This window comes from Phoenix dactylifera, chromosome 1 (genome assembly GCF_051530095.1).
Source record: "Phoenix dactylifera cultivar Ajwa chromosome 1, Ajwa_hap1_PhDact_Kaust_v1.1, whole genome shotgun sequence".
NCBI lineage: Eukaryota > Viridiplantae > Streptophyta > Magnoliopsida > Arecales > Arecaceae > Phoenix > Phoenix dactylifera.
Window position 1 is genome coordinate 6313435 of NC_143190.1, and position 26353 is coordinate 6339787.

A 26353-nucleotide genomic window follows, 5' to 3' on the forward strand; every position below is an offset into this window, starting at 1 on the left:
CTTATTCAATCTTCTGAATTGTCACTGAAACTCTGTTGTTGCTAAAACTTCATATTATGACTGAATGATATTTGTGACTTTCATTTCAGGTTTTCTATTTCATCTGAAAATGGAAGCAAGCCACTAATCTGAAATGTTCAGGTGACTGCTACTCAAAATTTCTGATGTTCTAAAATTCTAGATCCCTATTTGGGTTACTAGCCTTTCATAGTTGTTTTATGTTACTTCATGTTATGCAGACATGGAAAAGCAGAGTGAAGTCCTTATGGAAACGTATCATATGAAATCCCACGAGTTACCTAAACTTCAGACAAAAGTTTACAGTGCTGTACTCCTGTTTTTGAAAGTTCGTTTGTTGAAAAATTATGATGCATAGACTATAGGTTCATGCATTAGATCTATGGAAACAATTTTACATGGAAAAAGAAAGATATGGAAATGACTAGAGTTGCTCATTATGCTGACTGTTTTTGTGCCTTTTGATGTGAAGGCGAAGAAGAAATGCTTACATGCAAAATTTACAAGCTCATGTCAGCTGAAGGGCTGATTAGAAAGGTTTAGAAACTTTAAATGTTTGGAAACTTTTGCAAAACCTGAACAACATGGGTACCGTATTTTTCCCATTTTTGAGTTCTAGGACTATATATATTGCAACAAAATCTTCAAGGAATGTATAAAAAATGCCTCTGTAACTGAATTACTTCTGTGCAATTTGCCTTTCAATGAATCGGTATTATACGGTTTACTTCAGTCAATTTAGTGATTCCCCATCCTTTCTGCAGGTGAAGAAGGAACAAACTGTTCCCAACATCTCATCCTCCACATGATGATCGCTTGACAACGCAACACGTGTTCGCATCATCTCAACCCACATATTGTTTTTCACTGGATCTAGCAATCAACTTCACAATTCTACATTGTTAGGAGATACCCATTTAAACAAACATGTTTCAGACTGGAGATCCAATTAAACAGCTCAACTTGACACTTGAAAACATAATGCTTTAGGACTAGAAACAACATTCTTGTACTGTTGTAGACTTCAAGCATTTTAAGTTGAAAATAGTTGATATATGTTTGTTCATGTGATGGTTTTTACTTTTTCTTATAAATTATTCAAAGACTCGCAGGTTCAAATCCTCTCCATGCCAATTATTTATTGAAGTAATCTAGCTCCTACATGTGCAATTAGGGCATATTTTTCTATATATATTCTTCATTATTTTTAAAACATTAAAGCATTTTAAATTCAAATTAATTATTGATGCTTATATTAGTAAAATATTTTTTAGTAATTTGTAAATGTTGAGTTGTTTGTTTTTGAGACGAGAATCTCGTAAAAATAACATGATTCATTCTATAAGAGTTGATATTAACATGAGATCATGTAATATAATAATATTAATTTTTTTTACTATTTTTTATTAAAAATAATTGAATTATTTTTACTGAATTTTGATCATTTTTATTATATTTTTTAATTGTATGAATATTCTTGCAAAGTTGCTATTTGCATTAATATTCTTATAATATATTTTTTTTTGCGTTTACTTGTAAGGGTATTTCAGTTATTTTAAATTTAAATCGTTTATTTTTTAATGACATTAGATGGTATGGGTATATATATAATGAAGGATATATATGTAAAATAAAAGTATATATATAAATAGTAATTTATGGGGGTGTTTATATAATTTTGTATAGTTTGAAGGATATGCCGGTAAAACATCCTATATTATAAACTGGTTTTGCTGCGAGGCTCATCGGATGAACTGTTTTAATTAAGCCTCAAACTACCAATTTTACCATTGACGTTTCGTTGGTGCGCTGAGTTGTCGACTGGTATTAATCCTCTCCCTTTCCGATTATGATTGCATGAGTGGCCACTTGGATGTTTACGAGGTAGACGTGGCCGGTTGGATACTTACAGGGAAAACGTGGCCGCTTAAATCGTCCTCGCGGAGCATCGGAGATCCGCTTGGAATAAAAGCCCTAGCGCGAGCCTCCGGCCACCGCCTTTACCCCTCGCCGCTCGCCCCCCGACGCCCCCCCACCCCGCCCCGGCAACCCAACCTCCCGCGATGTCGTCCGCCGAGCAGCCCCCAAAGAAGCGCAAGCACTACGACGCCTTCTCGGAGCCTCCGAACCCTCCCCCCAACCAGAGCTTCGCCTCTCCGCCCCCTCCTTCTCCCGCTCCTCCTCCGCCAGTGGCGCCGCCGCCTCCCCCCTCTCAGGAGGAGATCCTCCGGAAGAGGAGGAATAGGGAGGAGATACGGAACCTATACGAGTGCTATCGCCGGATCACGTTCTGCGTCGCCCAGAAGGACCCCCGTCTCATGCCCGACCTCGAACAGGCCTATCTCTCTCTCATCACCGCCTCTCGAGGTTAGATCTCTCCTCTTTGTTCTCGTTATTTATCTATTTCTCGCTGTACTAAACAAACCCTAAAGCTATTAGGTAAAGGATTGGGGTATAGCACTACTAGAACTTGATGGGAAGACAAGAAACGGTGAAACCTCACGGGGTGTAGGAAATAATTCACGGAATCTGGAATAGGATTTTGATAGGAATCAATTTTCTTTCAATTGTATTGGTGTCTCCTTTGCCTCTTCTTGTTGCAGTGTCCGGCATGTGCCTTTTTCTGGTCAATCCTTGGGCTACTTCTGAGTGAGGTGTGTAAAAGAAGATTTTTTGCTGGTGTGGGAGTGAAAATTCCCTCGCTAGGGTGCTGAACTGGTGGCTTTGGCAGGGTGGAAGTTTTTGTGCCCTTAATAAGTGCCCTATCATCTTTACCTCGCAGTGGATTTCTGGAGGTCTATTATGATTACTACCGATATGGTGATTTTGAGATCACCTGTGTCTATTAGTGCTTGGTCAGTCTGGACTTTAGAAGTGATTCATGCCTCTAATCATTACTGTGGTTTAGTTAAATTAAAGAGGTTATTGACAATGGTTGCAGTTGTGGCCCTTGAAACCACGTGAGGATTATTCTCCAAGATTGATGCTTGGATGCCAAGGTGAAAGGACTTGGGGTTTTTACTAATGACAATCAGAAGTAGAATGTAAAATAATGGAGAAAAAGAGGAAAAGGGATATTCAATAGCTTTTAGGGGTTCAAACCTCTAAAGCCTTAGGCTATGTATTAATGATTTCTTGAATATATGGCCTGTAGGACATTGCAGTATCTAGGGTCTATAGTTCCCTGTCTTACTAAGATAGGGGGAAAAAATAAATAGGAAACATTGTCAGTCAATCTTGCACTTAAAAAGTAAGGAAGCATTTGTGAGCCAATTTTTAGTGGATTGGAATTCTGAAACAAGAGAACTCCTTCCATAAATCAGACCCAAAATAAGAAACCAGATAGTAAGCCCATCAGGTTGTTGGATAGGCCTAGATAGAGGAAATAGTTTGTCCATAGATGAGTTTTTAACTGCCAATAAGGAAAAATGAGGTTGCTCATTCATTTTTAATGGAAATAACACTCTCATTCAACATGTAAACTGGAGGTATGCACTTTTGATATATTAAGGGCCTTTACATATTTTTCAGAAGATGAAGCAATGCTATGGTTACTAATGTAACGGCAGATAATCTTGATAATTGTTCTGAGTTTGACAGAAATGTCAACCCTAGTGGGTAGGCCACTAAGCACATGGTGCTTTTTTTTCTTTTTTCTTTTTTTTTTGAAATAGGGAAAGTTATGAGGGCCTTAGTGTTTGTAGTTGTGTTATAGCTTTATATAAAGAAACCATTTGAAGAAAACTTGTTCTTGATTCATTCAGTTTGGACAGACAAATGGTGTTCTAATTGACAATATTTATTTTAGTACTTTGGTGTGTGTGTGTGTGAATCATTATTAGTTGCGTAAAAATGGTAATAGTTATATAAATAGAGTAAGAACCATTAATAATATTCATAATAATTGCTATTTTGGGATTGAGCTTTGGTGCAACGGTAAAGCTGCTCTATTGTGATCTAGGTTTGTGTTTAAAATACAGAAATAACCTCTTTGCACGCAGGAGTAAGGTTGTGTGCAAGGTACGCCGAATCAATACTGGTCGGCATATCGGTCGGCTACCAGACTGGTTTGGTACTGGTTCGGACCGAATCAAATCGGTATCGAACTGGTACCTTAGTTCGTCCGGCCACAGATTAAACACTGTGGTCAAATCAGACCATAGCGCGCCTGCGCTGTGGCTGCTCCGCGTGGCCAAAAAGCCACGGCACGCGCTATGGTCAAATCAACCACAATGTGCACGCTAAAAAAAAAGGTGTGAACCAATCGGTTCCGGGCTGGTACGCCTCAAGTACTGGCTGAGGCCGGAACCATTTTTCACTCTTGAACTAAACCGGTCAAGGATCGTACCGGTCCAGTACGGGCTAACCAAAGATAAAGAAACCACTTTGGCAGTTGAGATAAAAGATCAAAGGTCTTTATTTCATTTCTCTCTCTCTCTCCATTGTCAAGATTAGAATGGTAGAATCCCAGCTGAATATCGGGGTGAGGGTAGAACTGAACCCAGGTCTTTAGTATTAAAGCAAGAGACTTTACCAACTAGGCCAGTTGGCACCCTTTGATCAATGATCTTTATGGATATCTTAAAATAACAATTTTTTTCAAAATGTAGGGAGCTAATGTGCAAAGACCATAGGGACCTCAGAAGAATGAATGCTCATTAAAATTGATGGTCCAAAAATACTACTTCTCACCATATTTTTTAAACAATAGTTGATGCAAAATGGATAAGGTTTGTAGGCATTTAAAGGGTTTTGGATGATTTACTTACGTCTTGAAATTTTGAGGGAAGTTTCATGTAAGTATATTGTTCCAGAAGTTGGACAGTAAAGAAGGTTCAAATACAAAAGATTACCATGATGAGGATGAGGGTGCTAGATAGATTTTGTCATAAAAATAGGCATAAGATGAAGAATAGTATTTCAGAGAAAATATAGAAGTTGCATTGATTGAGGAGAAAGAGGGGAGAACTGGTTGAGATGGTATATGTGCATTCAGACAAAAACTAATGTCATAATATGAGGAGGTGCATGGAATTCCCTTGAAGGGTCATGAAAGAGGAGGGGGAACCTAAATAACATAGTGAAAGTTGTGATGATAGATTTTGAATCGCTTGCCATGAGAAACGAGTGCAATCCTAATGGAGTTGCTTGTAGGAGGAGTTTTTAGAGATGACCTGGAATAATCAGGGCAATGCTTGAGGGCTAAGTTCTATGGTTTCACTTTTGCGAAATGAAACTCAATGCCTAGAATTTTACCTTGGCATGTTTTAGAATATTTTTGGCAGAATATCATGGTACGATGGAAATCCTCAAGGAAGTTGACAGCAGGCCATTATTGGACAGCTTGACAAAGAGAATTGCAATTTTGTAGGTGGAAAAATTAATCATTCAGCTTTTTAGCGTTTCCAACTGCTCAACAATTAATAATAAAAAGTGCCTGCTGCTTTTAGAAGTTCGACTATATATATACGCACATATATGTATTTATTTATATATATAATTTTTATTAAATTCACATTGTGAATCATTTGCATTACCTTTTTAAATGGTTTTCAAAGTTGTCTGATGTTCCTCTAACTATTTTTGGTTGGCTATGTGCTACTCTTTTGCTGGATTTATAGGTTGCACAAGTGTACAACGTATTGTAGCCGAGCTTATTCCTCGATATGCTTCATACTGCCCTACTGCTCTTGAAGCAGCAGTTAAAGTGTCCATCAATATGTATAATTGGAGCTTAGCTATAATAATGAGAGGAGAGGATGTAGATGGGGTGGCATTCCAGATTTCTAAGGCCTGCATTTTTGGGTTAGTTGATATATGTTGCACGGCATCATATGAGGCACCGACGTCATCTGTTATCCGGGGCATCTGCAATGCTGTTTTCCTAAATGTCCTTTCCTTTTTCACTTCAACTTTCGAGGGCAAGGATATCTATCCAATAGGTAGTAAGGAAATTCTAAAACTGCAAGAACCGATGGAGTTCTTTTATGAGCTGAAGCAGGAGCAAACAGATGACAAAGAACCTGCTTTACATAAATTATTTGAACTTCGAGCACTTAGCTTGCTCTGCATATTTTTTTCTTTTCCAAAGAATTTACTTGCAGCTTGTTTTGAGCTCTTTGTTTCTGGTAAAACTGATGTTGTCATTCATCAAAGAGGGCAGTATTTTCTAAGGCAGGTGACAAGACATCTGAATGTTGGTGAGACGAATCATGATTTGGAGAAGACAATCGATGGGACTTTACTATGCGCAGATTCAGCAGAGCCTGGCACAAATTTCAATGCAAAACCTGTAGCAAATGAGAATACCATACCAGAAAAATCATTGCAACAATCTAACAGCTCTTTTATGGGAATGGTAATGCCTGAACAGTGTTGAATATCTTCACAAACCTATGGATTATCTATCTTCTTGTTCTTGGTTTACATGAGGTATCTGTCCCTATTATTCTGAGTATTCAACCAGCCAATTTCAACTCGGGGTCTCTCACCTCAGACTAGCTCATGTTTTCATGCTTTACTCTACTAATGGATTGAATTAAATGCTAAAAAATTCATGTTTTGCTTTACATTCTATTTGACATGGATCATTTAGAATTTAGTTCTCTGTTTTGTTATAAGTGTGTGTGCATGCATGCCTGCACATGTATGCATGAGCATGGGCATGCATGCACTTTTGCATGCCACGTGTATTAATTTTAGATGATATAAATGAAGCAATTGTTTAAAGCTGACAAATATTTCATTTGGGGTGTAAATAGTACTTGTGGTATAGGTGTTTATTAGAGTTGTAACTATAGCCATGAAGCCTTTATCCTAACAAGTTGCTTGTATGCGCTTAAGAAATTTATGTAATTATTGAACTCTAGCTTTTGATATTTTATTAGATTCTTTTTCCCACGACACGTTCTGCTTTTAAATCCCTTTTTCAGGAAATGAGCTCCACTTCTCCTGGGGAAAAGTCTCAAATTTGAAAAGAAAATCTTTTGAATCAAGAAAGAGGGGAATTTTTGTTGTGAATGTAAAATCTCATGCGTACAGCCTTTAATATCAACTGATACTTAGTTTGTCTACAGTCTAAAAAATATTCTTTTGTTAACCAATTTTAATAAATTTTGCACTTAACCAATCAAAATCGCAATCTTGAGGAACAATGTAATTTCCCACTGCAATGGCTCTTAACTCTTTTTTCCCCCTCATTATTTCATGAGCTCTTCTAGTCCTAGAAGGCGGGATAATTCAATTAAAGTTGTAAATCCAAAGCCTTGAGATGCTTTGACTAACTGTTTCTTAGGCTTTGATTTGCTTACTACCATATGAGTGTGATGATCTTCAGATAGCAATCTTTACCATCTTAATTGCTGAAAAAGACATCCAGTTCATTGCTTGTTATTGATATAATCCTAGTATTTTTTTTTTCAATTAGTGATGAGTTCTCGTCATGCATATATTAGTGTTGCCAATCAACCTAGACTAGGAGTTAAATTTCATATTATATCAATCTGCTTTTCTTGCAAGCACAATGATTTCCAGTCAAATTCACATTGCATGAATAATTAATAAATTCATTTTCTGTTCAATAGTTTTTTATTCAAGAAACTAAAGTATGTACATTCTTTTGTCTATGTCATATCATATATTGGTAAAACTTACTATTTTCTTTCTTTATTTTTTTAATATATTGGCATGAGATGGTTTGTCTAGCTGGCTTTCTTTACTTCCTGTTATTCAATTAGGCGAAGACCAAGCTTCTACTGTTTTGTTCGTTTGTGTGCTATTCAGAAATACATCTCTTTGTTGTCCTTAAGAAGGCTTCATATCTCTTGATACATGGATTTGCAGAACACCCCTCATGCCTAGTAAAACACAAATTGTAACTTGTTTAGTTGTTCACATTGATACATCAAGCTAGAGTGGAGGGGCTGCCAAACCTGAGTCTATTGCTAAGGTCCTACATGCTTCTACGCGGGGATAGCCTGTTACTTGCACTAAGCATCTAGAGAGTCCAAGTTGTTTCCAGGTTGTCAGGTTCAATTATCAAAGCCTATGCTATGTACATAAAGGAAATACAATGGTTAGATATTATCTGATAGTCTACTTTGTCCAACTGCTTGCCAAATGGTGTCTTGTTATTTGGTAGAACTTACCAATCATCATTTGAGCACGAATAGCATGTTGTTACAATATAGCAAAGTCAATCTTATATCAGTTATTATATTTAAGTCTTTTTTTTTTGCTAACCATATCAGCACACATATTTCATTTAAAAAGTGTTATGCTGATTATTGTTTAAAAGGCAATCATTAGGATTATCTGTTAACAGGAACTAATTCCTATCAGTATGGAGGCCTCAATGTACCCTAATATGTTCATCTTTTTTAATGTATTAGGTGGATATCTAGTTGAAACTGCTGTTAACAAAAAAGCAAAAAAGATTGCTGCATTCCCTCATATCAAGATATGAAGCTTAGTCAATTAGTTTTTAAGGTAATGTACAAGTTAAACAATGTTCTTTAAAGATTTATTTTTTATTTATGGTTTGAACCTGTAACTTAACACTAGAAGTGGCCCTAAATATGGTGAATGAGAATCCAGAAAGGCTGCTCCAAATAGTTTGGACAAGGCTTGATGGTTATATTTATGGTTGAACCTGTAACTCTTTTGTTTAGGAATTATCCTTTTCTTAAATTTTATTCATAGTCATCTCATCATTTAATGCACTACCTTGATGAATAAACCCAGCATATGCCATGTATATGACGGTGGCTTTTCATATGCAGGCAATTAATAGGGATTCATCCTTGAGAAGTTGGATTCTTTTGAGGTATAAAAAACTAAGTGAATCACTTACACAGCAAGCTATTTCAGAAATATCATTCTCTTTGGAAAAAGTTTTGGGTTCTTTGTCAGAACAAGTCAGAGAAGTAGACAGTGAAGAGAATGATGAGGATAGTTTTGATCCATCAAAATATATCAACCATCCATATTTGATCCATAAGATCCAGCATGATAACCATGTTGATGTGTCGAAGAGGGGCCATTCTTGGAGAATGCATGAAGCATCCATTCTTGATGCGCTTCCCAAGAATAATGATTCTGCTGAAAAAAGTGCAGGTCAAAATGCGAAGCCTCTCCACTCGGTGTTTCCACATGAGATTAACATACAGTCAGTAGGTGAAAATTCTACTAATGAAGGTGAAAGGGTGGCCCCTCCAAGTACTTTGGAGATGGGAAGCCATGAAGACATATGCCTGGAGAAAATCTCTGCTCCAAAGGAATCAACGACCAATCAGTTTCTTCGTTCAGGCATCAGGAAGCAGCTGGATCTCCGAAATGATGATTGTAGGGAGGAAAGCCATGTTGGGAACCAAAGTTTGGATATTGATCTTGGGATGCCAGCAAGTCCTGGAGGTGAAGCTGGAATTTTGCCATCTCCTAAACAAAATTTAGTTGTACAAAATCATGTCTCCAATCAATATCTTTTGCACTATGATGGGGATCCTCCAGCTCTGGATGTGTTCTCAGCTTCTAAGCAACTGTGGTTAGGTTCACTCGGCCGTGATGCTTCTGAAACATTAGTTAGGTTGCAGTTCGAGGATTTTGGTCCCTTAGATAATTTTTCATTTTTACCTGGGAAAGATTTTGCTTTGCTTGAATACAGAAACATACTGGATGCTGTGAAGGCACGTGAGTATATGCAGGGTTCCTCTTTATGGGGTGGCTGCCTTCATATTAAATTTTTGGACCAAGGATTAGGTAGCAGAGTTGTTAATGGTACAGCTATCGGTGACAGCTGTCATGTTTATATTGGGAAAGTGTTAACTCAGTGGGCGAAAGATGAGATAATGCATCAGTTGATGGCATTGGGATTGAGGAACCTTCATGTGGTTGCTGATCTTGCAAGTGAGCATGGTTTGCTGTTGGAGTTTGGGACTGCAGAAGAAGCGGCTCATGCAATTGTGCACATCAGGTATCAGCGTAGGGAGAGTGGGTCTCATTTGTACCCAAATAAAGGCTTAACACTGAATGCATGTACAGGGGATAAGTTTGTTTCTGGCTCTCAGCTTTTTGTGAGGCAAATAGATGCGTCTGTCCCTGATGTAGAATTAGTCAATGCATTTTCAAGATTTGGAGAGGTTACTGGTTGGCATTTTGATAGACCGAGTGGCAGCTGCTATATAGATTTCCGATCATATGAAGCTGCAGATCTTGCAAAGTCCCATTTGCATGGTGCAAGGTTTGGGCCTACAGCAATTCATGTTGAATTTAGGAAAGATAGCTTTACTGACAGCAACAGGATCAGAATATCTCAGTTATCTTCTTTATTTTCATCTCTTTGTGCTAAATACAAAATTAATCAGAGTACAAGTTTCTCTGATAGTCATAAATTAAAGAAATGTTATCCATCTGCCATGAGAGATGAAAAACCAACTAGCACCCTTTGGATTGGTTTACCAGATATTACTTCACCAATCTTTACAGATGATGATTTGATGGCATTGTGCAATGTTGCTGTTGGAAATCTTGGGTCTGTAGTTGGATTGGCACGAGCAGGAATGCAAAGTTCTAGCTGGTTTGTTGAGTTCAGCAGTGTGGATGCCGCAGCTACAGCTTTAAAAAATATCCGGAATTGTCCAGGCATCTTCCTTCAAATTGAGTTCAGGTCTGAATCAATACTTGTTTTCTCTGGTCAATATATATGTATAGACACACACACATATACTTGGTGTCCTCGTTTAAGTACTTTTCTGAAGTCTGGAAACTTGGAAAGGCATGCATTATGCATAAAACACTTGAATGAGCTGACACCGGCAAATATCATTTCTCACTATGGCTCAAAACTATTTCTGCCTTCTTCCAACTTGTATACTAGGAAGATCATACATAATTTTGTTTGTCCAACTTAGTGTCAGAAATTGACGTCTAATTCTTCAAACATGCAAGTGTTGTTGCCATCATTCCCAATTAGCTAACCACTGGAAAAGAAATCTAATAATTAAACCTACTGACTTGAGGGAAATCAAAAGCACAGAACAAGGGGATGCAATCCATAATGGTATTATTTAATGCCTTCGAAGGGCTCATATGGGTCTCAATTAAGGCCAAGAGTGACGGTTGAAATTTCACCAACTATGAGGGAAACAGACTTGATAGGCCCAATAATGAGTAATAAGCAAGAGAAGTTAAGCGAGTTAAAGACAAGTTTTGGGAGCTTGGAAAATGAGTTCGGTCTTTCAGACTCTTAATTAAAATTTAGAACTTTCTTACATGACCTGCCTTTCTGAGTTTGGGGCCAGGTTTAAGAGTGCTGACTTGGGAGAGTTTGAGGGAGTAAAAGAAGAATCGAACTATTAATATATGCCCCATGTCTGCTGGGGAGAATCTCAATGTTGTTCATATTCTTGAGTTTCTTGGTGCTATCAATATTTTTCCACATGCCATTGTTTCTTGTGCATTGGAAGTGTTGCCTTCATTACATTTTTCTTAAATAACTAAAAGATATATTTCCTTTCTTTCCCTGTTCATATTGGAATATTTATAGTCTTCCTCATAGGATACCATTCTAAGCTGTGTCCAACGGTGTGCCCTGTAACCTTCATATTCTTTCTTGTTCCAGAAGGATTTTATCTTCTACAAGTGGGATAAGGTTTGCTGCTGATTACACAAACACACATGCCCACACACATTTACTGATCTGTGACCTGTGCATTGTAGGTTCTTCATTCTTCTTATGTGAAGAAGTATGCACTATGATATGTTTGTGTGATAGACAAAGGGTATATAAACATTGTTACTGTTTTGATTAAGTCAAACTCAAAGTTGGTCATACCTGTTCTGTTAAATATCCAGTGAACAGACATGTGGTATATTCTAAATTCTTACCCTGATTTCAAGATGATGCAAGTTATTCACATTCATGATCATCATTTCAGTAAATAACCACTGGCGCTTTGGCTATATATCCTATGGCTTATTTGGAGCGATCTCTATAGTCTGTACACTTCAAATTTTAGCATTAACTTTGTCTTTTTCATAAATTGTAATCTACTGGAATTGATCATCTACAAATGCTTTTTCTGTTAATTTAATCTTGTGCAGGAACTCCAAAGCTGGCTTTTATCATGATGAACGACAACCAACTCCAAGGAAATTGAATGCTTCAGGATACTTTTCATCCCAGGGGGAACTCTGCTCTGCTGGTTTGGAAGGTAAATCAGGGAACCCCTGTGCTGGTCCTTTCACAATTAAACCTGATAGTGGCATCCATGAACTTGTATCCCCAAGAGTAAATGTGGAAAAGCTTGGCACTCAAGTACAGAGTGGGCAAGCATTTCAGTCGAACTGGACTGTTACAGGCAATGCAGACACGCTGGAAGTCGGGTCAAGAAAGGTAGATGATTTTGGCAGCAGTGTGCCGATGGATTTATCATTTGTTGGTAAGACGTAGGAATAGCTATTTTTCCCATTTCCACACGATAACTGTATTGCATTCTGACCAGTTTTTGTGATGAGTTGTCAAAAGGTCCTTCCACTTCTCATGCTGGTGAACAAATCTGGCAGTACAAGAAGCAGGAGATAGAGCCACAAATATTGGCACAGGGAAGCTTACCATGCCCACCCATGGCTTCGCATGGCGTCTCTATAAGACCACCACCAATTCAAACAACATCTTTTGTTCGTCCTTTTTATCATACTCCAAGCAATTCCTGGGACAATTCTGGTCTAAATGCTCTGAATCAAATTTCTGCTGGCATGATGCCTAACGACAATCGTCATGTTAATGCACGCCCTGCTGTTCCTTTTATACCTTCTTCTATAACTCCACTTTCACAGCTGCCTGGAGGTCCCATTCAACGTTTTGACCAAGTGGTTACCGTTCCAGGTTTACCAAGTGTAGCTCCCCCACCTCCTCCAGCTCCTGATGTGCCACCTCCATTACCTTCTCCACCTCCATTACCTCTTTCTCAGCCTCCCTCCATTCCACCCCCTCCAACTTCTCCTCCACCACATCAACTTGCTGCCGAATTTTCCAAGTTGCAAACAGGTATGCCATGTCTACATCATCAATGGCAAGGTGCTCTTTCAAAAAGTGGGGTTCACTACTGTATGGTATATGCAACTAGAGAGGACTCTGTTGCTTGCAAATATTCAAATGTTCTATCTGAACCAGCTGAGTAAGTACTTTATCTTTTAATGCTAAAGTTTACATTGTGACATATATTTGAATTCCTAAGTGGTCTTTTCACATAATATTGCAGCTGGCCTTCTAGATTAGATGTAACAAAACGGACAGACTTTCGGCATGTGAAAACAACCTTTGCTAACACTCCTCCTAGTAAAGTGAGTTCATGAAGAGCCTTGCTATGAACTTATTGCAGTTTTTTTATGCTAGTTCAGTGCCATTTATTGCTACTCTCTGATTTTGGATGGTGTTATTACTGTAGATTCTGTATTATTTTTTCAAATGTCCTTGTCCATGAATGCCTTCGTAACATGATTTATGCTTTTTCAATTGCCTTACAGTGATTTGATCACTACAAGATAGACTAGGTAGTGATTTTCTTAACAATGAAAATTTTTATAGGAGTTGCTTGTACAAGATGCTGAAAAGACAGTAGAAGAAGGATGCTGCTAAATGAATATGTAACCTAGATGGCTTTTGGCAGGTCGGGATTTTTGCCTTACCGATTATGCAATTCAAACTCATGGAGACCAGGCGTAATTTTTCCAGGGTCTCTTAGAAAATTTAAATGAAGAAGTGTTAGAATAGGAGCCATAGCCTTGATGGTTGAAACTCAAAGGAAAAAACAAGCTGGTCACTCAAACTCTAGTTCAGCTTAAAAATAGACTGTAACTCCACCTTAATCCAGTATATTATTTCTCCTAGACAATAGGGATGAAAAGGTGGAGGGAACCTGAAAGGATGAAGAACAACCTCTATATAAGCTTCAGCTTTTAATGAGCAATATTGGCCAGATCAACATTCCAAACTCCCATGGCTTGCATAATTGAAAGAGACCACTTTTGCTTCTTAGGCATTTCTTGCATTTATATACTTTGATTTCATTCCGATATAGAAGCCCAATAAAAATGTGAGATATAAGTCAATAAAAGAATGCTCTGTGATGTGAGTAGGATTAAGGCCGTCCAGAGTCTTTAGAGCGGAATTCTTTCACCATAAAACTCAAGGATTTAACTAAAACTTCCTTGTAATGCAATAATTTTCCATATTGTCATTTGTCAGTATTATATTTAAATTGCTAGATGCTGCTAGTGGTCTTGTTGGTTTTGAGGCTGAGAATGAAGCTGTGGGCATGGTTCTAAACATGTGATAAAATTATATGATGATCTTATTACGAATATGATTCTGATCTTTTCCAGTTGATTGCATATGCAGAATGGTAAATTAGAATATTTAATTATTAAATTTGAGTCATCATTGAGTTATATTTGGTGGTATTCCTTGTTATGGTATAGCTGATGGACTAGTTTGGATTTTTATTAATATATTCTAATTCGGCCTTTTCAAATGCAATTTTTGCATTTTTGAGGCAATCAACTTAGTTGCTGATCCAATAAACATGTTATTTTAATATGTATTTGTTCTCCCCAGTATATATTAATTTTGGTCATATTATGTGCTATTGGCTAACTTCGATAACACGTCTCGATGTTGTAGAGAGAGGTTTGTCGGTTGCTACCCTCTACCTCAGGCGACCACAAAGGCGTAAGTTTCCTTCTTCCCTCAATTTATATATTATCTTTCTAAACGAGATTGTGTTTTTAAGAGCATTTTGGCAAACTCTGTTAGTTTTTGTATTTGGTTGCTTGATTACACATAATTCTCTATTGTGATATTTGATTCCCAAAGCAGTATTAACATGTAGTGGTCATTTCAATAACTGACAAGCCCTGTTGCACCCATCAGAGTCAGCTTTTCATAGCCTTGTATTTTATATATAAATGCAAGTCCTTTTGTGCAAGCTGCCGAAATTCTTCCTCACAACTTCCATTAAGATTGTATAGTTCTTCCTCATCCCCTGTTCCTCACGCATTTGAGGCCATCTCTTCAAAAAGACCTCATTTGTTTTCACCGGTTGTAGCCATCACATCATAATAATATTCCCATTGGCATGTTGTCCCTTGATTTTTAAGCTTCATTCTTCATGTGCTTAGACCTGCCTTTGTACTTTCATCTTTGTATGCAGCTAGTGAGCACGTGTGCTCTTTACAAAATGTTGTAACCCAAGGAAGATAATTGATCATGTTGGCTCCCTTCAAGTTATACTAGTATAATGTTATGATATTGCAAAACATCATCTTCACTTCATCCACCTGTGTCTGATTCTGTTTGAAATGGTTATCTTTATTCTTTTATACAATCTCTATACAAAAACCATGCTTTGTGGAGGCTAAAATCTTGTGCCTAGGTATTGGCTTTGTTTTTAATATGCTAATTTATATATGCATTACAAGAAATGTATCTTGTGATTTCCTGAAGCATTGATCCACCTAGAGTATGTTAGTATAACGCAAAATGCAATTGTGGCCTTTTTTTAGATGCCATATCTTTTACACAGTTCATATAATCTCTCATATTTTTTACGCTTATCTTGAATATTGGATTTTTTTAATATAGTTTTAACAATATTTCTTTTTAAAGTTTCAGCCTGTCTAGTAAAGAACCAGTTGGAATGAATTGGAATGCTAAAGTATTTTGCCTAAGACTGAGCTAATGCATGTTCTAGATTCAAAATCTTGTACCTTTCTTGTACTGGTCAGTGTTGACGTGCTTGAGCATTAATTTGCTAGCTAGTTTTGGAGAATGCTTTATGTGCTCTCATAAGGGGGATGAATATATAACTTAAACAGAGTAGCTTGTGCTTTGGTTTTCTGTGTCAGTTTTTTCTGTCTTACCTTTATCAGCCTGCATAAATACTATTTTATTATTTGTGTTATCTTTTTTGGCTGATTTTTTTTTGCGATGGAATTATTATTTGTGTTACCAAGTAATGAATGCAACATTTCTTAACTAGCTGGGTCGTTAAAAATAAATTTAGATTGGAGACAAGCTTTAGTACAAGAATCTGTCAAGAAGCCTGTAAGCTAGACAATGGAAGGCATATTGTTGGGAAAAATGGTCCAACGATGGAGGTGCCAATTTTGTGCAAAGCCAGCTTTTGGTAATTTAAGCATAATCTAGCCACTCAATGCTGTCAGGTTAGTGGCGAGGATAGTGAAAGAACAACTAGTTAAGCAGTTGTATATCTCCTTTGTTATTGTAGGTGTCAATTTTGTGCAAAGCCAGCTTTTAGTAATTTAAGTAGAATCTAGCCACTCAATGCTGTCAGGTTAGTGGCGAGGATAGTGAAAGGACAACTAGCTAAGCAGTTGTATATCTCCTTCGTCATTGTGGGATGCTTCCCCTCGACACTCAATGGGAAATATATTGCATAATTTTCAAAAGGTGACCTCTTTAAGAAAGATAATTAATCTTGTAGTATAAGATCAATTAACGAACATTTTTAGCCATAAGATCAATTAACGAACATTTGTAGCACATGACATGCTAAAATGAAGGCTTCATTATTGCGAAGTGCCTTTGATTGCAATGCTTTTGACTTCTGATGGAGCATCCTCAAGTCTAATCCCATCGATAAGAGTTGCTTTGGATTCTCAAGATAATACTTATGTAAATGGCAGGGTCGGCGGAACTATCCTGAATTGGGCGGTTTTGGCCGTCCCGAGCCGTACCGGTGGCATCGGTACGGTTCCGACAACAGATACGAAACCTGTTGCCGAAGCCGAAGAAAGAGAAAGAAATAGAGCGAGCGGGGGAGGGAGGGTGAGGGAGAGGGCGGGACGCCGACGGAGGATTGTTGGAGGCCCATAGAGGCCGGCCTTGGCTGCGGGAAACGAGACTATGGCCGCTCCTTTGTTTCGAGCGACACAGGTGTCCGGCCGCGACCTCGCTTCTCGTGGCCTCGGCCAACCGTCTACCAGGCTCCCTCCCTCTCCTCTTCTTTTCTCTCTCTCTCTTTTCCTCTCTCCCACGGTTTGCATGCCAATAAATAAAGTCCTTTGAAGTATATTGCGACATTTCATATTTTTTAATAATTAATTCTTTCTTAAGAAATCAATCCTTTTTCCTTTGATAAAAAAATGAATATACTTCATTTTATTTTTTAAAAAAATTGTTATTTAAAATATCTAAAAAATTGATAACTTCTACATATTTCTACATTTATATATAATTTTTTATTTTTCTTACAAGTTCTTTAAAAAATAAATAGTTCATGATTATTTTTTATTTATATTGGAATAAAAGAGTAATGTTGGCTTTTAATGCAAAAATTTATCAATATTTTTATGTTATATAATTATTAAGTGATTTTTAATACAAACCCGATCGGATTAATGACCTAGACTCTCATTTGGATTAGTCTCCTTATAGGCTTGATAACTATGCTTTATAGTGTATTTTGTCACTATCTTTTACGATTATGTCAGTTATGTTAGATTTTTAATACAAACATGATCGGACCAATGACCCACATCCTTGTTCAGGTTAGTCTCCTTGAAGGTTTAATGACTGTGTTTTATACCCTTACCTAGTTACCCTTGCATTGCGTGCAATTAAATAGTGTATTTATCCTCATCATGTTTGATAAATCATTTATGTTAGATTTTATTATTGAATTTCGTTCAAAATCTGATATATATCTAATAAAATGTAATTTATATCCATATTTGGGAGGGTGAGCCTCGAGCAACGGTAACGTTGCTCCATTATGACTTGGAGATTATGGCTTTGAAACATGGAAACAATCTCTCAACATACATAGGTAAGGTTGCATACATTTGATCCTTTTCAAGCCCTGCAGTAGTGGGTGCCTCTTACATTGGGCCACCATTTATTTTATCCTTATTAGGATAGAAAATATGGATATAATTGATATCCAACTTGTATCTGTAATTATTCAGAATAAATATGAAAATGCTTAATATCCGATTTGCATCTATATTTGTATAGAATAAATATGGATACTAATTATGCTATTTCTTTTAATATTTGTATGCATATTCACATCCACTAAAAGAATATGGATATGGATATGGATATATCGTTATTTGAACTGTATGTAGTCTGCTTTTAGCTCTACCACCTAGGCACTTCAACTTTTAGGAATCTCAAATTCCTAGGCAAGGTTGTTTGCCTAGACATGTATGTTGGGGGTCTAGGCATGCACTGGGTACTTAGGGGTGTAACCTAGTGCTATAGCTACTTTGATTGTATTTACAACTAAAAGTTATCAAGATTATATATATATATATGTATATATGTAGTATATATGTATGTATCTATATGTATCTATCTGTATATGTGTGTGTGTGTATATATATAGACATATAAATCTATACATACATACATACATACTTACATATATATATATATATATATATATATATATATATATATATATATATATATATATTTATATGTATGTATGTATGTATGTATGTATACGGATAATGTAACTTTATGTATGTATACATACATACATACATATATATCTGCACGTAACTGTATACACACATACATACATACAGATACACACGCACACACAGATATGTATGTATACATGCATCTATATGTATCTATATATATATACACATACAGATGTATGTATATATGCATATATATATATATATATGTATTTATATATATATATATATATACATATATATGTGTATATACCAAGGTCGGAGGAATCAGTATCGGACCTCATATCGGTTTTGCGACGGAACGGCTCGGTACGGGTCCGTGTCATGCCGTGCCGGGCCCGCACCGATACAACGAACAAACGGAGTAGAGGCAAAATGAAAGAGGAAAAGAGAGCGGGGGAGGGAGGGAGAGAGGGAGAGGACGCCAGAGGAGGGCCGGCAGAGGCCACGAGGGGTCGGCGCCGGGGAAGAGGGCCGATTAAGTGGCCGACCCCCTGTTTCGTTCGAAACAAAGGTCGACCGCTTAAAAAATTTGCGAATTCGTAAGTAAAGTTGGCATATCGATTGCCGACTTCACTTACAAATTCGCAATTTTTTTAAGCGGTCGACCTTTGTTTCGAACGAAACAGGGGGTCGGCCACTTAATCGGCCCTCTTCCGCTGTTCGAAACAGGGGGTCGGCCACTTAATCGGCCCTCTTCCCCGGCGCCGACCCCTCGTGGCCTCTGCCGGCCCTCCTCTGGCGTCCTCTCCCTCCCTTACGAAGCAGCAATTTTTTTAAGCGGCCTTCTTCCCCGGCGTCGGCCCCCTCGCGGGCTCCGCTGGGATCCGCCGGCATCCCTCCCTCCCCCTCTCTCTCTCTCTCTCTTCCTCTCTTGTTCTACCTCTCCCAGGGGTCGGCCGCTTAAGCGGCCCTTCTTCCGCGGCGTCGGCCCTCTCGCGGCCTACGTCGGCGTCCTCTCTCACTCGCTCTCTTTCCTTCTCCTTCTCTAGCTCCGGGAACGCATTTCATTTTCTGAGCCAGAACCATACCGGTGATCTATTGGTACAGTTCGAAATGGGCTGAACCGGCCTGTTCGAGTTGGTTTTGCCGACGTTAGTATATACATACATATTTGTATGTATATATGTATATATGCATGTGTATATATATACATACAGACATATATATATATATATATATATATATATTTATATGTATGTATGTATATATATACGTACATATATATGATACATATATATGGTGAGCGAGAGAGATGGGGGGAAGAGAGGGGTTAAATTTGTACTCATGATGTTATATAAACCCTTCCTTTTGGCACCTCCATATAATAATTGATTACAAAGAGAGAAACGTAAAAGAAGTGCAAAAAATTTTAGTTAGGAATGTATCAGTAAATTTACGTAGATACACTCTTCTTTGGTAAAGACACTCTTTAAATACTCTCCAAAAATTATTTTGGAAGAAGAAGCAGGTTTATATCAGCTAAAATGCAAAACCCATTTCTACGAACATTTAAGAGGTTTATGAGACCACCACAAGGCCTGGGCTGCACGAGCCGGGTTTAGGTTAGGCTTAAGTTCAATATCAAAGCTTATATGCTGGCCAGACGTGGCCCGCCTAACCATGGTCATAGAGGCTTCAGCCTAGACTGCTAGGATCGAGTTGATAAACCTAGGGTGCGGATTGATCTCGTTCCATGATAGATGGAAGGCAAGACAAGAAGGCGCCCAAATATGGGGTTTCCATGACACCGAATAAGAGGAAAGAGAGAGGGAGAGGAGGGCCAGAGGGCATGGATTGATCTCATGCCATGATAGCTGGAATGTGAGACGAGAAGGTGGTTAGATATGGGGTTTCGATGTGCTGAATGAGTGTAGAGAGAGAGAGAGGAGGGCTGGAGGTGAGATGAAGAGGTGTCTTAGGACTGGAGAGAGGGAGGGATAGCATAGGATGGGGATGGTGATAGGTTTTGGTCATGGACAAGGGGGAGAAGGGGTGGTGCAACCTATGGGATAGAGGTGGGAAGGGGAAGCTATTTCTGTGGTGGAGAGGGATGAGGGATGGAGCACGAGGAAGAGGAGAAAGGGATCAATATACCTAAATCACGAAGATGAGCAGTTGTGGTAGAGGTGGGTTGACTGGTAGAGGACGATTGAGAGGAACAAATGTTTTTTTAAGGAGAGGAATGGAAGATTTAAGAGATTGGGATGTCGAGATAATGTACATACAAATTTATTTATCAACTGATATAAAATGATAATATATTTTTATATTATTCTAATTCCAGCAGGCCTATTTACATTTTTCCCTGGTTGACTTGACCTGAAATTCAGTCAAGCAGCAAAATTCTCCAGCTGGCCTAAAATCCTTACTTAGGCCCACCCAGAATTGAGCCAGGTGGGCCCATGAATGAGTCATGAATAATGCCTATGTGTAAAATGCATTTTCATATATGATTTTGATGCATTAGTGGGAAGTTATAGGCACCTTTTCACTGGATAATCACAAGGTTCACAATCTTGGCCCATATCGATAATATGTAGTTAAGGGAAGGTTTGGTATTATACCGACACTCAGCATGCACCTTGTATTGAGTATCTATTTGGTACCAATATGGCACAGTATGCATCGGTGTTGCAAACCTTGGATGATCATGTATCTTTCTAAAAAGATATTGTTTACTATCTTATAAATACTTATTGTTGAAGTTCATTGTATGGAAACTTTGGAATCTATATCTTGAACTATAAATTAAGAAAATTTTATAGATACAATGGATACTTGTAGAATTTTAATTTGAGGTACTCACTTTTTCGATTAAACATTCTGCCAATGCCTCTAAGGATATGGCTGTTTAGGACCGCTAGCTGATATGATAACCTTGAAAGCAAGGTTTTGAAACTCAAGATATGCCCCCTATTGTTCATGTGTCAGTAGAATATGAGATGCGATATCTGTGTATTTAATCATCATTTGCCAAACTGGATAATACTCCCAAGTTGCTTGAAAGTGGGAATCACCATTAATGATATAAATCAACAATCTGAAAGGGGGGCATTTGAAAAACCAACTATCAGAAATTATTTATTCAAGTACCATAAAATCTTGAGACCAAAATGGTAATGCCTGAAACCTTTCCTCTTTAGAGGCCTACTTCTTCTCAAAAGATGTAAACTTAAAAATTTCTATATTTATAATCAAGATTAAAGAGAATCATCCTAAAGTTTGCACAAATTGACAAACAATAGTCTTTGACAGAAATGTCTTTTTGGGGTTCTTAAACTACTTGCCAAACTGGGTTTTCCTTCTCCATCTACTTGTGTATGTATTCAAGTCCCCTTGTGCTTATATATATATATTGTCTTTCCGTCTCTTCACTTAGTTGCCACTTTCTTACTAAATGTCTGTCATAAATTTCGTCACAAATAGTATGACAAGCAAGATTTTTAGTCTCGATATCAGGCCCCGTACTAGTATCTTATTGGCATGAGGCAGTATGATATGCCCCTGTACTGGCATAGGTATGGTGGTAGAACTGGAATGGCACCTCAACCATAGGTTGGTATGGACGCATATCGAGCCTCCCTACCATGCTGACATCATACCAGGTTGTTGCAATACACCCATACCGGCCAGGTATGGATTGGTTCATAAAACCTTGTTTAGAAGGAAATTAATGTTAGTTAAATATTCAGATTGTATGTAAGCCCTTTATTTTTTTAAGTTCAAAACTTCATACATAGTTTATTAAACCTTGACTTCAGTATTAAATGTTTGTGTGTGTAACCTCTTCATCTTTAAATCCATTTAAAAGTAGTTTATTAACTTTTTAAACAAACCTCTTGCTTTTTAGTTTGTACCCACACCCAAGACTCGGATTATATGCCCACCTGCCTTTCTGTTGGTACTCATAGCCCTTGCTTTAGCTCTTGCTAAACTATATATAGTGGACAGCAAAAAATAGGTGTATACAGCAGATGTTTCCTATTTTCTCTTCCACGGGACTTACCTTATAAGCTTCAATCCAGTTTTCTTTAAAGTGTGCGTTGCATATTTCTAACTAATCAGCCTCTATATTACAAGATTTACATTATCCATGTTTGGGATTTTCTGAAACCATGAGAGGCTTATAAATCCAACCAAAAAAGTGGACAACTACTTGCCCTAATATGGTTGTTTGAGTGCCATAAATCCTGTGATTTTGACTGACAACCCTTGAAACTCTGCTTTTAAGTTACGTCTCTTAACAAAAGCTGCATATTAAGAATTTCCAAAGATAAGTCTTTTGGACTAGAAAAGATACTCCAGAACTGATGCAGGGCGAAGGGTGAAAGGCGATTTGATCACCGGGATTAAATTTTGAAGATTAATACACAAATTGAAGTAAGTTGGATTGAAGAACCCTTCGTTTGGTGAAGGAAGTTCATTCCGAGAAATTTTATTAATATGTCAAAAGTCTGCCCCATACAATGTATTAGACTTATATATATATATATGACATGGCCCTTTAAGTTAATTTGGGCATTAAACCTAATACAAAATCATTCTCGAAATAGGACTTAGTAATAAGGGAACATGCTAGATTTATTTTACCATAGATGTAGAAACTGAGCTAAATTTCTATGTTGTCTTTAATGAAAAATTTATAAAAAAATCCACCAAATTTGGTTGTCGAAGTCTTCGCCTGCGAATGCACTGGCTTTTATTAAAGCTTGGCATATTCTAGCTAGTTATAGCACCTGCTCGTTGCACCTTATGCTGCATCAAGAACCAAGCTAGTCACCTAACTAATTTAGAAACTGATCATAATAAAAAAAATCTTTGATAGAAGATTGGGTCTTATCGAATTCAAAACAGCCATAAAGTTATTAAAAAAAAATCACCACATAGAAGTAACTCAATAGTAATGAAGAAATACTTTGTCAGTTGCTGCATCAAGTTTCCTGAGACATTGTGGTTATGTGTCAGCTGTTGTGTATCTCATTATGTGCAATTGTAGAATCTTTTCTAGTTTTCATTTATTTTGTCGCTCCACTGACCTGCTTGTAAATCTTTTATGCCCTACTTGCTTCTCCATCAAGCTTTCCTTATGAGTACTAGTTGACCCAGATCCCTGCTCAGAAAATTTTCTCTTAATAAGATTTACTAAAGAAAAGAAGAAAGATGATCTGCTAATCATTCTTTATGTGGATTGTTGGTAGATTTCCAAAATCATGATACATGGTTCTTGTGTTGTTCAGTATAATGCTTAAAAATGGTTTTTTTTTGTCAATTCGTAATGCTGGGCATGGCTTTTGATATTGCTGTCTATTTGGACGTGCTTTTCTCCTGAAGGTTTTTCCCTTTCTATGAGTACTTGGGTTTGTATTTGTGGGGGATAAAACCTTCTGTTTTAAATACAATCTATGGTAGAACTTCTTTTTTTTCGAACATTGGTGGTCTGTCTTTGTTATTGCTGACAAATAGTTTGATGAATTTATGAAAATTTTGAATATGTAATTAATTAATTATGTAATGTTGGGCAAATCCAAAATTGAACAATTTATTTGATGGCGAACTAAAAGGTTCTGATTACTTCTTGTGCAGTTCCATGATTTCATATCATATTTAAAACAAAGGGAATGTGCTGGAGTGATAAAGATAGCTGCAGGGAATTCCATGTGGGCAAGGTTACTTTTCATTCTTCCCTATTCAGTTGATACTTGCTCCTTGTTGGCCATTACACCTCATCCATCCGAGTGCCTTATCGCTTTGGTTTTGCCAAAAGAAACAACTTCTGAATAGGCATAATTTTTTATATATATATAATTGTTGTACAGAGGCAAAGTATATGTATTCTATATCTAAGCATCTAATAAGACGTGCAAAACTTACTTCAAAATTTGTTCATTCTGCAATCCATCATGTATCAGCTTTCCATGAAACTACAAAGAGTATCTTTTGGAGACAACGGTAGTTTCAATAATGCAAGAGTAAACTAAGTTTTCAATGATATAGAGATTTTCATTTTTCATTGGCAATCCAGATTTACTAAATTTTCCTACCTCAAGCTCATAATTCCATTGTTGCTGCATAAACATATATCAAGTTCAGTTTTGAAGAAATATCTGAATAGTAACTGTCATATTCCAGTTGCAGGGTTATAGATTCTCCATAGACAAACTCTCGCATATTTATGTTCTTCCTGACTATATTCTTTTGTTGTCTGAGAATATAGAACATTGACTAAGTTCCTTTTTATTAAGATGATTGATGGCCTATCTCCTGTATTTTTTATTAAGCAAACAGGTATATTCAAAAGTATATCGTGTGTTTTTCGTGCAAATCTTCCATTAGAGAAGCACATTGAAGCTCTCTCATAGCCATTTCCCATCTTCCTAATATTTGCAAACTCTGTTCCATCTCTTCTACTCCAACATCCCCCATTATCCCGCAAGTCTATTTGTCTCCTGCATGACCTCTACTAGAGTTGAAAATCTCTCTTAGGGCGCCAGATTGTTGATTTTGTAAAATCTCTTGGTGTGGATATAAGTGGCCCGGAACCGCGCTTCTCTTATATATATATATATATATATATATATATATATATATATATATATATATATATATATATATATATATATATATATATATATATATATATATATATTAAAAATTCACTAGTAATAAGCAATGCAAATGTTGTCCTTGTGGTGTGGTTACAAGGGATCTAGGTTCAGGTTTTCCTTACCTCGATTATAGGTGGGGCTGCCACCTGTACTGTTTGTCAAAACAGAAGAAAATCACAGATAACTATCAATGCAAAGGTTGTCAAGGGTATCCATTGCAAACAGGCAAACTAAATGAGTGGTTAATTACTTAATTTCTTCATTAATTACTTCAACTATCATTTTAAAGGATTAATTTGCAACAAAATATTGTACCACTTCCGTGACAGTCGAGCATAAAATATATTCAAATATGATATTTAATGCGATGTTTCCAAATATTGGAAGATGTGAAGTGCGTGGCGGAAAGAATTCTGATGCAGGCTCCCAAAGATTTCGTTTTTTCCCGTCCGATAAGCCCTCAAAGCTACAGAACTTTGGCTTCGGTGAAGAAAGGAACAACTGCCAATTAAGTCTAGCTTCGCACTTACTATAGGACTCTTAAATCTCTATCTCCTATCATCTTTCTCAATCTCTATCTCTAAATGGCTAAGCCACTCTCTCCAAGCCCTCTCTCACGGTCGTATCGAGGCATATGAGCCTGGCTAGAAGACTGTTTCTTTAACCAGAATCATAGATGATGACAGAGCATATGCACTACACATTCATGAATGATGTGAAAGTACTCTATCTATATATGACAAAAATTATATCATCAGTTATTGTTTTCTTTGAGAGATGCTTAGAGGCTCATTCAAATTATAATTACTTGACATCCTAAGTTTTGAAAATGCATTATCCAAGGCAGTAAATGAAGGGGTGTGATCGCTCGACATGTCTCAATAATGAATTGTGTCATAGATATTAGATAATATAATTGGCTATAGTAGTATGCATACACTAAATCCGATATTTCAATATTTAAATCCAATTAATTAGATTCCTAATTGAATTGGTTTGTATTACATGATAGTTTGGTTTTCATTTTATATCTTTAAATATTTTACTTTTCAACTATCTTAGACCAATTCCTCTCTAGGAATCCAGTGAGCTTTCAAAAATTTCATTTGTTTTTTTTTTAACTTTTCATGCCCCAAAGATTTTTTTTCTTTTTATAAATGATTGGAAAGTAATAAAATGGCCAAGTTGCTCTAGGCATTGGCTTCATACACTCCTCTAGT

At 37.1% G+C, this 26353-nt stretch overlaps 1 protein-coding gene across 4 annotated transcripts; it reads left to right on the forward strand.

Moving 5' to 3' along the window:
• Positions 1-1469: 1469 nt before the first annotated feature.
• Positions 1470-24406, forward strand: LOC103709136 (nucleic acid binding protein). Of its 4 annotated transcripts, none has more exons than XM_088719126.2 (9): positions 1470-1842; positions 1931-2385; positions 5640-6376; positions 8799-10681; positions 12118-12455; positions 12542-13193; positions 13278-13359; positions 14699-14746; positions 24112-24406. In XM_088719126.2, the coding sequence occupies exons 2-9, from the start codon at positions 2082-2084 to the stop codon at positions 24307-24309; spliced, it is 4242 nt and encodes a 1413-aa protein (XP_088575252.1). In that variant the 5' UTR covers positions 1470-1842; positions 1931-2081; the 3' UTR covers positions 24310-24406. The 4 variants fall into 4 exon arrangements, 2 of the variants coding, with proteins under 2 accessions (XP_088575252.1, XP_008792566.2); XR_015976716.1 differs by adding an exon at positions 15689-17864 and having other exon boundaries at positions 1775-2385; positions 24112-24351; XR_604404.5 differs by adding an exon at positions 22047-22161 and having other exon boundaries at positions 1775-2385; positions 24112-24351.
• The last annotated feature ends 1947 nt before the right edge of the window (positions 24407-26353 follow it).